The 12,886-nt window shown below is 36.6% G+C and overlaps 1 protein-coding gene across 1 annotated transcript in view; it reads right to left on the bottom strand.

Annotated features, from left to right (window-relative positions):
• Positions 1–12,886, bottom strand: part of BDP1 (B double prime 1, subunit of RNA polymerase III transcription initiation factor IIIB) — a 91,375-nt gene that overhangs the window by 9,211 nt on the left and 69,278 nt on the right. The window contains exons 32-37 of the mRNA XM_036847106.1: positions 10,234–10,384; positions 9,845–10,025; positions 7,627–7,681; positions 7,054–7,231; positions 6,099–6,303; positions 875–914 (exon numbers count right to left, since the gene is read on the bottom strand). Of these exons, the coding sequence (XP_036703001.1) occupies positions 875–914; positions 6,099–6,303; positions 7,054–7,231; positions 7,627–7,681; positions 9,845–10,025; positions 10,234–10,384 (810 nt within the window). The remainder of the gene's footprint in view (positions 1–874; positions 915–6,098; positions 6,304–7,053; positions 7,232–7,626; positions 7,682–9,844; positions 10,026–10,233; positions 10,385–12,886) is intronic.

Genomic DNA, 12,886 nt, shown 5'->3' with positions numbered 1-12,886 from the left:
AAATTTATTAAAAAAAAAAAGAAGAAGATGTGGTACATATATACAATGAAATATTACTCAGCCATAAGAAAGAACGAAAAATGCCATTTGTAGCAACATGGATGGACCTAGAGATTGTCATACTGAGTGAAGTTAAGTCAGACAGAGAAAGACAAATATCACATGATATCGCTTATATGTGGAATCTAAAAAGATGGTACAAATGAACCTATTTACAAAACAGAAATAGAGTCACAGATACAGAAAACAAACTTATGGTTACCAAGGGGGAAAGGACGGAGGGTGGGGAGAGGGATAAATTAGGAGATTGGGATTGACATATACACACTACTATATATAAAATAGGTAACTAATAAGAACCTACTGTATAGCACAGGGAGCTCTACTCAATACTCTGTAATGACCTATATGGGAATAAAATCTAAAAAAGAGTGGAGTTATACATATACATACGTATCAGTTATACATATATATAACTGATTCACTTTGCTGTACAGCAGAAACTAACACAACATTGTAAATCAACTATACTCCAATAAAAATTAATTAAAAACAAAAAAGGGTAAAGCTAAGGACCTATAAAAACTCCTTAATACCCAGCTTTCTAATTCCTTAAATGTAGTTGTTGAGCTTTTACAGGAAATCCTGGAGCCATATCGTTTTCTATTAAATACAGGATGAAAGTAGCTTTTCATGGCCACCAAAGTGCCAAATCTAAGATCTCAGAAGGGAAGAAAAACTTCTAATAATAAAGCCGTGATTCTTAGAGAAAAATGAGCAAAACTCTGCTTCAATCCCAAATTTAAACAAGATATATCAAAAATAATCAGGGGTACTTAGCAAAATGCAATCACATTAAAATTTATTTACTCACCTGTTTTCTCCAAAACATTTATTAATTCCTTTGAACACACCTGTTTTAAGAAAATTTACAAAAAAAAATTAGAAATCTATTTGTCAAATAAAATTAATTTTATTTCCTTCTTTCTTTCTTAAGTAAAGAAAACCTGTACTTCCCAGAAAGCGCTAGGGTCAGACATGTTTTATGGGAATTCTACCAAACATTTATGAAAAACACACTGCAACTATTATTTAAATTATTCCACAGCATAGCAGAAGAGGGAAAGCTTCCAAATGCCTTTTATAAATCAAGCATAATAATGATACCAACTAACCAGTCTCAAATCAGTGCAAAAATATCAAATGAAATATGACAAGCATAATTTAGCAGCACATCAAAAGACTAAAACATCACGATCAAATAGAGTTTGTTTGGGAATTCCCTGGCGGTCCAGTGGTTAGGACTCCACGCTTTCACTGCTGAGGGTGCGGGTTCAATCCCTGGTCAGGGAACTAAGATCCCACAAGCTTCGAGGCACAGCCAAAAAAAAAAAAAAAAAGTTTGTTTCAGGAATACAAAGATGATTTAATATTATAAAACATATTAATAAAAATCAACAGATCTGAGGAGAAAAATAATATCATCTCTCTATTTGTAGGAAAAGTGTCCAATAATATCATTCTTTGAAAAAACGTAAAATTGAACAGACAGGAATTTTCTTAACACCGTAAAATACAACTATTGCAATCCGAAAGGCAGCATCCCGCTTCATAAACACTGAAAGTATTCCCATTAAAATCAGGAATAAGAAAAAGTTGTCCACTATTAGGACTATTTTCTGATTTTTTTTAAGTTGTATTAGCCAATATAATTAGAAAAAAAGAAATTAAAGGTGTAAAAAGTAGAAGAGAAGAATTAAAATTATATTTGCAGATGATATGACTGTTTACTAAGAAAACTCAAGAGACCAAGTGAAAAATTACTACACAAAATGAGGGTAATTCAGTAAAGCTCTCTAGATTAAAAAGAATTCAATGATAATAGCAACAAAAAAGATAAAATTCTTAGATATAATCCAATAAGAAATGTACCAGATTTATATGAAGAAGAACTTAAAATACCCCTGAGAGACAGACACAAAAGAAGTCTTAAACAATTGGAAAGACACACTGTGTTTCTGCACAGGAAGATTCAACATCACATTTATGATGTCAATTTTCTCTATGTTCATCTGTCAACTTAGTATGATCCTAACACAAGTACCAATAGGGTTTTGTTTTTTTTTTAAGCTCTGAATAAGCTAATTCTGAAATTAATATAAACTTTAAAACATATAAGCAGACTTCCCTGGTGGCACAGTGGTTAAGACATCCGCCTGCCAATGCAGGGGACACAGGTTCGAGCCCTGGTCCAGGAAGATCCCACATGCTGCTGAGCAACTAAGCCCATGCGCCACAACTACTGAGCCTGCGCTCTAGAGCCTGTGAGCCACAGTTACTGAAGCCCGCATGCCTAGAGCCTGTGCTCCGCAACAAGAGAAGCCACCGCAGTGAGAAGCCCGTGCACCGCAATGAAGAGTAGCCCCCGTTCGATGCAACTAGAGAAAGTCCGCACGCAGCAACGAAGACCCAACACAGCCAAGAAAAAAAAAAACATAAGCGACTAGGAAAAACTTGGAAAAAGAAGAAAATTGTATTGGTGGTTGGGGAGAGGGACAGACTATCCCTTTTTTTTTTTTTCTTAATTTATTTTATTTATTTATTTTTGGCTGCGTTGGGTCTTAGTTGCTGTGTGTGGTCTTTCTCTAGTTGTGGAGAGTGGGAGCTACTCTTGTTGCGGAGCATGGGCTCTAGGCACGAGGGCTTCAGTAGTTGTGGCTCACAGGCTCTAGAACGCAGGCTCAGTAGTTGTGGCGCACAGGCTCAGTTGCTCCACGGCATGTGGGATCTTCTTGGACCAGGGCTCGAACCCGTGTCCCCTGCATTGGCAGGCGGATTCTTAATCACTGTGCCACCAGGGAAGCTCCCAGACTATCCCTTTTTAAGATAGTAAAGCACTTAAAAGCTACAATAATTAAAACAGTGTGATACTAGCTCCAGAACAAATACGTAAATCAATGAAGAAGAAAGGAAAGTTCAGGAATATGCCCAAATATGTATGGGAATTTAATATCTGACAAAAGTGGAATTTCATTTTATTTTTTAAAAACTACACCTTTATTTTATTTTTTGGCCACACCGTGCAGCATGCAGGATCTTAGTTCCCTGACCAGGGATTGAACCCGTGCCCCCTGTGGTGGAAGCTCAGAGCCTTAACCACTGGACCGCCAGGGAAGTCCCCAAAAGTAGAATTTTAAATCAGCGGATAAAAGATGAATTATTCAATAAATGGTGCTGGGACAAACGGATAGGCATCTGGGGAAAATTAAGTTGGTTCCACTGTTCTTAAAACCAAAATAAATTCTATAGAAATCAATATTAATTAAAAGAATTTATATTAAATTCAAGGTAGACCTTCAATATATAACATACTCCATAAGCTATACATAAAAAGATAATAGGGACTTCCCTGGTGGCACAGTGGTTAAGAAACCACCTGCCAATGCAGGGGACACGGGTTCAAGCCCTGGTCCAGGAAGATCCCACATGCCGCAGAGCTACTAAGTCCGTGCGCCACAACTACTGAGTCCACGTGCCACAACTGCTGAAGCCCGCATGCCTAGAGCCCGTGCTCCACGGCAGGAGAGGCCACTGCAATGAGAGGCCCATGCACCACAAGGAGGAGTAGCCCCCGCTCACTGCAACTAGAAAAAGCCCACACGCAGCAATGAAGACCCAATGCAGCCAAAAATAAATAAGTAAATAAATAAATTTAAAAAAAAAAAAGACTAATAAAAAAATTTTTTTTTTTTTTTGGCCACGCTCCACGGCTTGCGAGATCTTAGTTCCCCTACCAGGGATCGAACCCAGGTCCCAGCAGTGAGAGCACCGAGTCCTAACCACTGGAATGCCAGGGAATTCCCCAAAAGACTGATATATCTGATCACAGAAAAATAAAAAGTATTTGTATGTCTATCTGAGTGTGGTGTATATACATTCTAGAATTTAAAATTATAACTTCAGCTATTTATAAGCAACTTTTTATCATTAAAATGCTGAAAACAGTTTAGAAAATAAAAGCCACAAACAGGCCCAAGAGACACTATACATACTTTTCTTATATATTGAGTCACACCAATGTATATCTATCATTTTTTAAATGGCCTATTTTAAACTGGTGACCTAGTTTTGCATGTAGTGATGTACTGTGATCTTTTTTCCATGTCATTAAATATATTTTTAGAATAAAATGAAACAATGTCTGCATGGAATGCTGACAAAATGTTGAAACAGGATGACTGATACATAGGGATACATTATACTAGCCAGCCTACCTTTTTAAATGTTTGAAAACTTTCTCATTAAAAAGTTAAGCAGGGGGCTTCCCTGGTGGCGCAGTGGTTGAGAATCTGCCTGCTGGTGCAGGGGACACGGGTTCGAGCCCTGGTCTGGGAAGATCCCACATGCCACGGAGCGGCTGGGCCCGTGAGCCACAACTGCTGAGCCTGCGCGTCTGGAGCCTGTGCCCCGCAACGGGAGGGGCCGCAATGGTGAGAGGCCCGCGCACCGCGATGAAGAGCGGTCCCCGCACCGCGATGAAGAGTGGCCCCCGCTTGCCGTGGCTGGAGAAAGCCCTCGCACTAACCGAAGACCCAGCACAGCCAAAAATAAATAAATAAATAAATAAGGTAGCTATAAAAAAAAAAAATTAAAATTAATTTAAAAAAAAAAAAAAAAAGTTAAGCAGGGGTTTCCCTGGTGGCGCAGTGGTTGAGAGTCTGCCTGCCAATGCAGGGGACACGGGTTCGAGCCCTGGTCTGGGAGGATCCCACATGCCGCGGAGCAACTGAGCCCGTGAGCCACAACTACTGAGCCCGCGCGTCTGGAGCCTGTGCTCCGCAACAAGAGAGGCCACGACAGTGAGAGGCCCGCACATTGCAATGAAGAGTGGCCCCCGCTCACCGCAACTGGAGAAAGCCCTCGCACAGAAACGAAGACCCAACACAGCCAAAAATAAAAGTAAATAAATAAATAAATTTTAAAAAAAGTTAAGCAAAAAAAGTCTGTATGAGAAAATCACAAAAAGTAGAGTTAAAAGACAACAATCTGAGAAAAAAAAATTTGCAACTCATATCACAGACATAAAAAACAGAGAGTTCCTCCAAATCTACAAGACAAAGATCAACAAACCCAAATGAAAAATGGGTAAAGAGTATAGAGTCACGTCAAAGGAAAGGAAATACAGCTGGTTCTTAAGCATATGAAAAGATGTTCAACCTTACTCATAGTAAGAGAAATTAAAAACTATTCCAGGATACCATTTTTTAACCTATCAGATATGGCAGAATACACCGCCTCTGTTGTCTACTATCATCTAAGGACTATTGGTCTTCAACTGTCCCTTTGAGAACATAGATTCTAATTTTTCCATAGTGTTGTTCTATAGTGTAGTAACTTATGATTACCAGAAACGAAAACAAGAGGGTGCTTAAGAAACTTACAACACAGTGGCTGGTAACTGAATCTGCACTGTATTGTCAGGCGTCCCTAAGGTAGTGATGATTGAGCTAAAGAAGTCTGTGTTTTGCAAGGGAATGTTTCATAAATGAAGAGACAGCAAAAGAAAAGCCCTGGGACATGAGGAGTATGGTGCATTTGAGAAACTGAAAGATGGTCAATATGGCTAGCGAGGCAGAGACCAGCACAAGATGAGATTAGACACAGAAAACAGCCAAACAAAAACAGTGCCTTAGAGGTTCTGGTTTTATTCCTAAGAGCAACGGGAAGCTTTAAGCATTATGATAATGGTAGTGATAATATCACTATTACCATTTTATACAGTAGGGAACTCATTCAGAGAAGTGAAGAATCTTGCCTAAGATCCCACAGCTGTTAAGTGGTACAGCCAAGATCCACATCTGTATGATGCTTTCAGCTTAATTTTTAGCCAATGACACTGAGCTAGGAATGGGTTTTCTGATTAATATCCATCAATTTTCACCTAGAACTGGCTGGAAGTAAAAATCCAAAACTGGTTTTATCTGGATTATTTATGGCAAAAAGTATTAGAGCTATCTTTATATAAAGAGTCTAAAGGAAAAAGAAAAATAGATCCGTTGCAATACGGCTGTCTTACTTGCTTAATGATACCATCTTACCTCAGAGGTATATTTTTGACAATCGTCTCTTAAAGTGAGTGAACTTTTTTTGGCAGGAGGAACATGGTCACTTTCGTCAAGCCTACAATGAAATCTCTTCCTAGATACAAGATCCAAATTAGCAGGAGGCTTTTCGGAATCATCTCTTCCAGAATTAGATAAACACATGTCATCCTGACCAGCTGACGTTACTGGAAAACTGACACTGCATAGAAAATACACACACATTAAATTAGTTATTTTATGAGGTTAAAGCCTGAGCTATTCCAATGAAAACTGCCAAAAAACTTCAAAGTAACTATTATATACATGGCCATGGTCACAAAAATGTTAGTTTTGAGCTCCATTCATACTTAAAAGCTCACAACTTAAGTTCCATAATATTGAATTAAATCTGAGGCATAAAAATAATGTTTTCTTTGCCAGTAAAGTTAAATTTTAGTCTAAAATGCCTCTTCCTAATACAAAAGGCTTCAATTTCTAATGTTACTTGATAGACAATTAAGCATCTTAACCAATGACTATTAAAATACAACTTAAGAATTCTACAGCAAAGAATTAAAATGAATATCAAAAATATTTTTAAATGTATCCTTTGTACTATTTTTGCAACTTTCTGTGAATGTATATTTATTTCAGAATTTAAAAAATATATAAATGTATACAAAGTAACCTTTAACATGCTATTTTATGATCCAGATTGCTAAATTTTTTTAGCTTTCAAAATACTTAATATACCAACAAAGTTTCATACAAAAGTATTATATTATACATTTAAATGGCATCCTTATCAGATATAAAATCAGTAATTTCTTCTCTAATTTACCACATAATTACTAAATAAGATCTCCACGACAATTACAAATAATGTTGGTGAATGGCTTGTTCAATCGATACTATTCAATTCATAAAGCACCCCTTCCCCCTAGCAAAAACAATTTAGTTGATTCATTACCTCATGTCCCCCCTTTCTTCTGTATTCACTGATTTGACCAATATGGGGGCTGGCAGTAAAGGGTTTGGCATTAACTGCATAGTAGTATCAGCAAATTCTTCTACTGCACTGGTTGGGATTTCCACCAGAGTTAAAATGAATGCTTGTTCATCCTCACCTTCTTGATGTACATTAGCAACTAGATTCATTATCAAAGTTTAAAAGTTAGTAATGAAAAGTTGAACCATGAAATGACAGAAAATCATTAATTTATTTCACTTCTAAAAAGTCTCACGACAACTTATCCCGAAGAATAAAAAACTAAATTATACCCCTCAAGAAACAAATAAATAAAAATTTCGTAAAGGATAAAGATGATTCACTATGGAGAAGATTCATAATTCCTTTTTTTTTTTAAGATTTATAATTCTGAATAACAAAACTTATATACAAAATACTTCAAGTTTTTTGTTTGCTTTTTTAATTTAAGGCCATCATAGACCAACAAAAACTGCTTTGTTTTTCCATAGTCAAATGGGCAGTAAAAAAACATACTATTAGGTTCTAAGACTCTACTGAAGCAGATTATCATACCTGTTAGGTCTTGAGGATTGTTTATATTCTCTTGTTGGACTTCTGGAATACTACACTGCCATAAAAAATTAAAATGAAAGAGTGAGGTTGACCAAATCTCAGTTTTAAAAAGTTTTCCTGACAATGTGATATTGTGAACAGTTATTGTTTCAAAACTCAACAACTTATCTAACCTATACATAGAATTTTTCAAGTGTTTTGAAACTTTTAGTTGTACCAATAAAATTTTGATTCATTTAAATAAACACATATATATATATACACAAGGGAATTATGACTAAATTGTTAAATACGTGTAGGCTATGAAATGATTTTTGAAGTAACAGAAAAGGGAGATCCAAACCCTTCAACCTTCTCTCTATCCCCATCACAGCAGCCACTGTACCATGAGTAGGTGACATGTATATGGAAGCAAATTGGTCTCCTTGCCCCCAGCATGGCTCCCTCCAATCTGTTTTCCACAAAACTGTAAACACTGTTTTCTCTAAAATGAAATTCCAATTGTAATTCTCTACTGCTTAAGATCTTAAAACTTTCATTTTGCAACCAACAATGTCAGTAATTGATTCAGGCAAGAATCATCAATGCATACTAAATTACTTACTAAGTGGAAAAGATGCAATTATAATGGAGAAAACTGGTAGGTACCATTCTACCCAAGTGATCAGTCAGCAACACCAATAATGGGACAAACCAACATTATGTGTGCCCTGATATGATGCAAAAGAGGAGCAAAACATCACCTATGTAGTACTCTTGCAAAAAAACGTTTAACCTGAATCTAATAATGAGGAAGCAGTAAAAGAAATCCAGATTATAGACTAGCTTGGACTCTTCTAAAATGTCAAGTACACAAAAGAGGAAAAAGGGCAAGAAGACTACTCTAGATTAAAAAAGTAAGAAGAAATGACAGCTAAATGCACTGTAAGAGGTTTGGCTGCAACTGTATATTACACATTATTATTAAATCAATTCTAGGTAGTATGGTAATATTGAGTGTGGTAATAGTATTGTCATTTTTCTGTAAGAGAATGTCTTTGGTCTTTGATACAAGCTGGAGTATTTGTGAGTGAAGGCTCATGTCTACAACTTACTTTCAGATGGTTTAGTTGTTTTAAAGTACCTATCAAGATGGAGAGCAACACAGAGAGAGAATAATGTTTAGAGCTAGGTATGCATGCAAATGAGGCAAAATGTTCACAGATTTCTATGTAAGATTCTTGCAACTTTTCTCTAAATTTGAAATTATTTCAAAATAAAAAGTAAAAATTAAAAAGTTGGGGGGGTAGGGGAAAATCCCATAACTTTGGATGTAACCCAAACTCCTTAGCAAGCCATAAAAATTCATTTTATGATCTGTCCCCAGGCTACCTAACTTCACCTCTAAGCACTTTCTTCATTTATATTCCACTCACAGCTACTTATACAGTCCCTGAGCATGTCATACTGTTTCACACTTGTTCTTTGTACATGTTCCTCTCCCTGTAACTGGCTAATTCATACTTGTTCTTCCAGATCAAGGATTTGCTCAGTGCTAGATGCACATTAAAATAACCTGGGGAACTTTAAAAAAAAAAAGCTAATGCCTGGGCTCCGCCCACTGCCCCCACCAGATTAGTTTTGCTGGATTGGGTTGAGGGCCACTCCAACTGAGTCTCACACAACTCTCTTTCATAACACCTATCAGACTGAGTTTAACCATTCATTTACTCATCTGTTCCTCACAAGGTTGTATTCCAAGTATCTCACACAGTATTGCACACACAACATCTCAATAAACACTTGCTCTGAGAATGAACTTCTCAGATCCAGAGGCTAAGAAGCAAGAGTTCTCTCTGTACAAAACACTTCCTTTTTCAAAGCTTTTACAACAAAGCTAGGTATTGGTTATTTTATCTCTATGTTCCAGAGACTAAAAACATATTCAGTACATTCTCGCAAAGGTAAAATTATAGGGAAAAAAAAAAGATCAGTGGTTGTCAGAGGTGGGGGGTGGAGAGAAGGAGTAATTAAAAAAGGACCCTGGAAAAGTTGGGGAGTGATGGAATTGTTCATGTATTGGTTATACGATTATATACGTTTATGAAAATCTGTAGAACTGAACACTAAAAAGGACAAAGTTTATTATTTATTTATTATTATTATTAAAAATTAGAACTTAACATTTTAAATAAGGAATAAACAGCTAGCCACCCCGTTATATTTTACATTCTTTTACCTCTGGCACATGAAGTATAAGCACACTGTCTCCGTTAGAGTCCTTTCCCAGGGGCTCTTCGACAGAACTCTCACCAAGACCCGTACCCAAACCAAGTGTGTGGGGCCTTGACTCAGACGAAACAACAGGGGCAACTGAAGACAGCTGAACCTCTGCAGACCTCCCTTCTTCATCTTCATCTCTGAAAGACAGATTAGTATGTATCTGAAATCAAGGAGACAACCACAGAACTATGTTTAGAGCTAGGTATGTCAAAGTTCATCTAATTTAATGGTTTTCAAACTTTTAAGATAGATTTAATGCAACAGAACAAATTCTTACAGCTACTGCTTATGCCTATAGTTGACACAGAATATAAATCAAATACCAGAATATTTTTCCTCTTTTACCTTCCAGTTAGGCGTGCTTCTTGTGAAATACTGGTTTCTTCAATACCGTGTACAGATGCCAATTTGCTCTGCTCCTTACTCTCTGCTGTTGTAACTGATTCAAGGTTTTTATCTTCTAATTCTCTTCCTTTAGAAGCATTTTTCTCAGTTTCTTAAATAAAAAACACAGCCCAAATAAATAAATTAAATAAAATACAGCCCAAAATAGTAAAGTCAAAATCTCCATATTAGAAACATATTCTTTTTTCAAAGATCACTACGTAGTGGCTCTTCCAAACTTCTCTTAATCCAAAAAGCAAGCTTATTCACATGGCAAAAAGGTGGTCTGGGTCAATTACACTTTTTAACATAAATGAGATAATTAATGAGTCTGCACTGCACACATTTCACTCCTGGCAGCCGCAGCTATTGTATCTCTACTTTACTGTAATAGCAGGTATAATCAGAAACCCACATACAGAAGAGGTTTAGAGGTGGGTACACATCAGGCCTGGCTGGTTCCACCTTGGGGGAAGTGTTGGGGAGGGAGCTGTTCTGTGATGAATAATGTCACAAAGCGGAAGAAAATGACGTCTGTATAAAAGAGGTAACTGGGGTCTGCACACTGAGAGACCTTCCGGGTACCGCTCAAGCCAAAGTAATGAATTAACTAATTGAACCACAGGAATTGTTGGCGAAAAGAAAATCCCAGAGATCAAGACCCCCAAAACAGGGAAAAGATGATGCTAACTATCCAGATCTTCTACATGTGGGGTTGAATACAATCTAGGCAGCCCACCACTTACACTGCTTTTCCTGCTCCCACTAGTACCCTAAGGGATTGGGACCTTGGCAGGGACGGGACATGGAAAATATAGTGAGGCTATTGAAAAAATGAAATAAGAGCACTATGCAATCATACAGAAAGATTTTTTGTCAATATATTAATCTTTAAAAACAGCACTAACATATAAAGAACTCAATAATAAAAAGACAAATAACTCAATTCTAAAATGAGCATAGGGACTTCCCTTGCGGTTCAGTGGTTAAGACTCTGCCTTCCAATATAGGGAGTGCGGGTTTGATCCCTGGTCGGGGAGCTAAGATCCCACATGCCTCACAGCCAAAAAAAAAAAAAAAAACCAAAAAGAAGCAATACTGTAACAAATTCAATAAAGACTTTAAAAATGATCCACATCAAAAAAAAAAATCTTAAAAAATAAAAAAAAATAAAACGAGCATAGATCTTGAGAGACATTTCTCTAAAGAAGATATGCAAATAAGCACATAAAAAGATACTCAACATCATTAGTGAACAGGGAAATGCAAATCAAAACCACAATGAGACACCACAGAAATACAAAGGATCATAACAGACTACTACAAACAACTATATGCCAATAAAATGGACAACTTGGAAGAAATGGACAAATTCTTAGAAAGGTACAACCTTCCAAGACTGAACCAGGAAGAAACAAAATATAAACAGACCAATCACAAGTAATGAAATTGAAACTTCAATTAAAAATCTTCCAACAAACAAAAGTCCAGGACCAGATGGCTTCACAGGCAAATTCTATCAAACATTTGGAGAAGAGCTAACACCCATCCTTCTCAAGCTCTTCCAAAAAATTGCAGAGGAAGGAACACTCCCAAGATCATTCTACGAAGCCACCATCACCCTGATACCAAAACCAGACAAAGATATCACAAAGAAAGAAAATTACAGGCCAATATCACTGATGAACATAGACACAAAAATCCTCAACAGAATACTAGCAAACAGAATCCAACAACACAAATCAATCAATGTGATACACCGTATTAACAAATTATAGAATAAAAACCATATGATCATCTCATTAGATGCAGAAAAAGCTTTTGACAAAATTCAACACCCATTTATGATAAAAACTCTCCAGAAAGTGGGCATAGAGAGAACCTACCTCAACATAATAAAGGCCATATATGACAAACCCACAGCAAACATCATTCTCAATGGTGAAAAACTGAAAGCATTTCCTCTAAGATCAGGAACAAGACAAGGATGTCCACTCTCACCACTATTAATCAACATAGTGTTGGAAGTCCTAGCCACGGAAATCAGAGAAGAAAAAGAAAGAGAAGGAATCCAAATTGGAAAAGAAGAAGTAAAACTGTCACTGTTTGCAGATGACATGATACTATACATAGAGAATCCTAAAGATGCCACCAGAAAACTACTAGAGCTAATCAGTGAATGTGGTAAAGCTGCAAGACACAAAATTAATGCACAGAAATCTCTTGCATTCCTATACACTAACAACAAACGGTCAGAAAGAGAAATTAAGGAAACAATCCCATTTACCACTGCAACAAAAAGAATAAAATACCTAGGAATAAGCCTACCTAAGGAGGTAAAGACTTGTACTCAGAAAACTATAAGACACTGATGAAAGAAATCAAAAATGACACAAACAGAGAGATATACCATGTTCTTGGATTGGAAGAATAAATATTGTCAAAATAACTATACTACCCAAAGCAATCTACAGATTCAATGCAATCTCTATCAAATTACCAATGGCATTTTTCAGAGAATTAGAACAAAACATTTTATAATTTATATGGAAACACAAAAGACCCTGAATAGCCAAAGCAATCTTGAAAAAGAAAAACGGAGCTGGAAGAACCA

This window comes from Balaenoptera musculus, chromosome 3 (genome assembly GCF_009873245.2).
Source record: "Balaenoptera musculus isolate JJ_BM4_2016_0621 chromosome 3, mBalMus1.pri.v3, whole genome shotgun sequence".
Taxonomy (NCBI): Eukaryota; Metazoa; Chordata; class Mammalia; order Artiodactyla; family Balaenopteridae; genus Balaenoptera; species Balaenoptera musculus.
The sequence above is the reverse complement of the archived record's forward strand: the minus strand, read 5'-3'. Positions and strand labels throughout refer to the sequence as shown.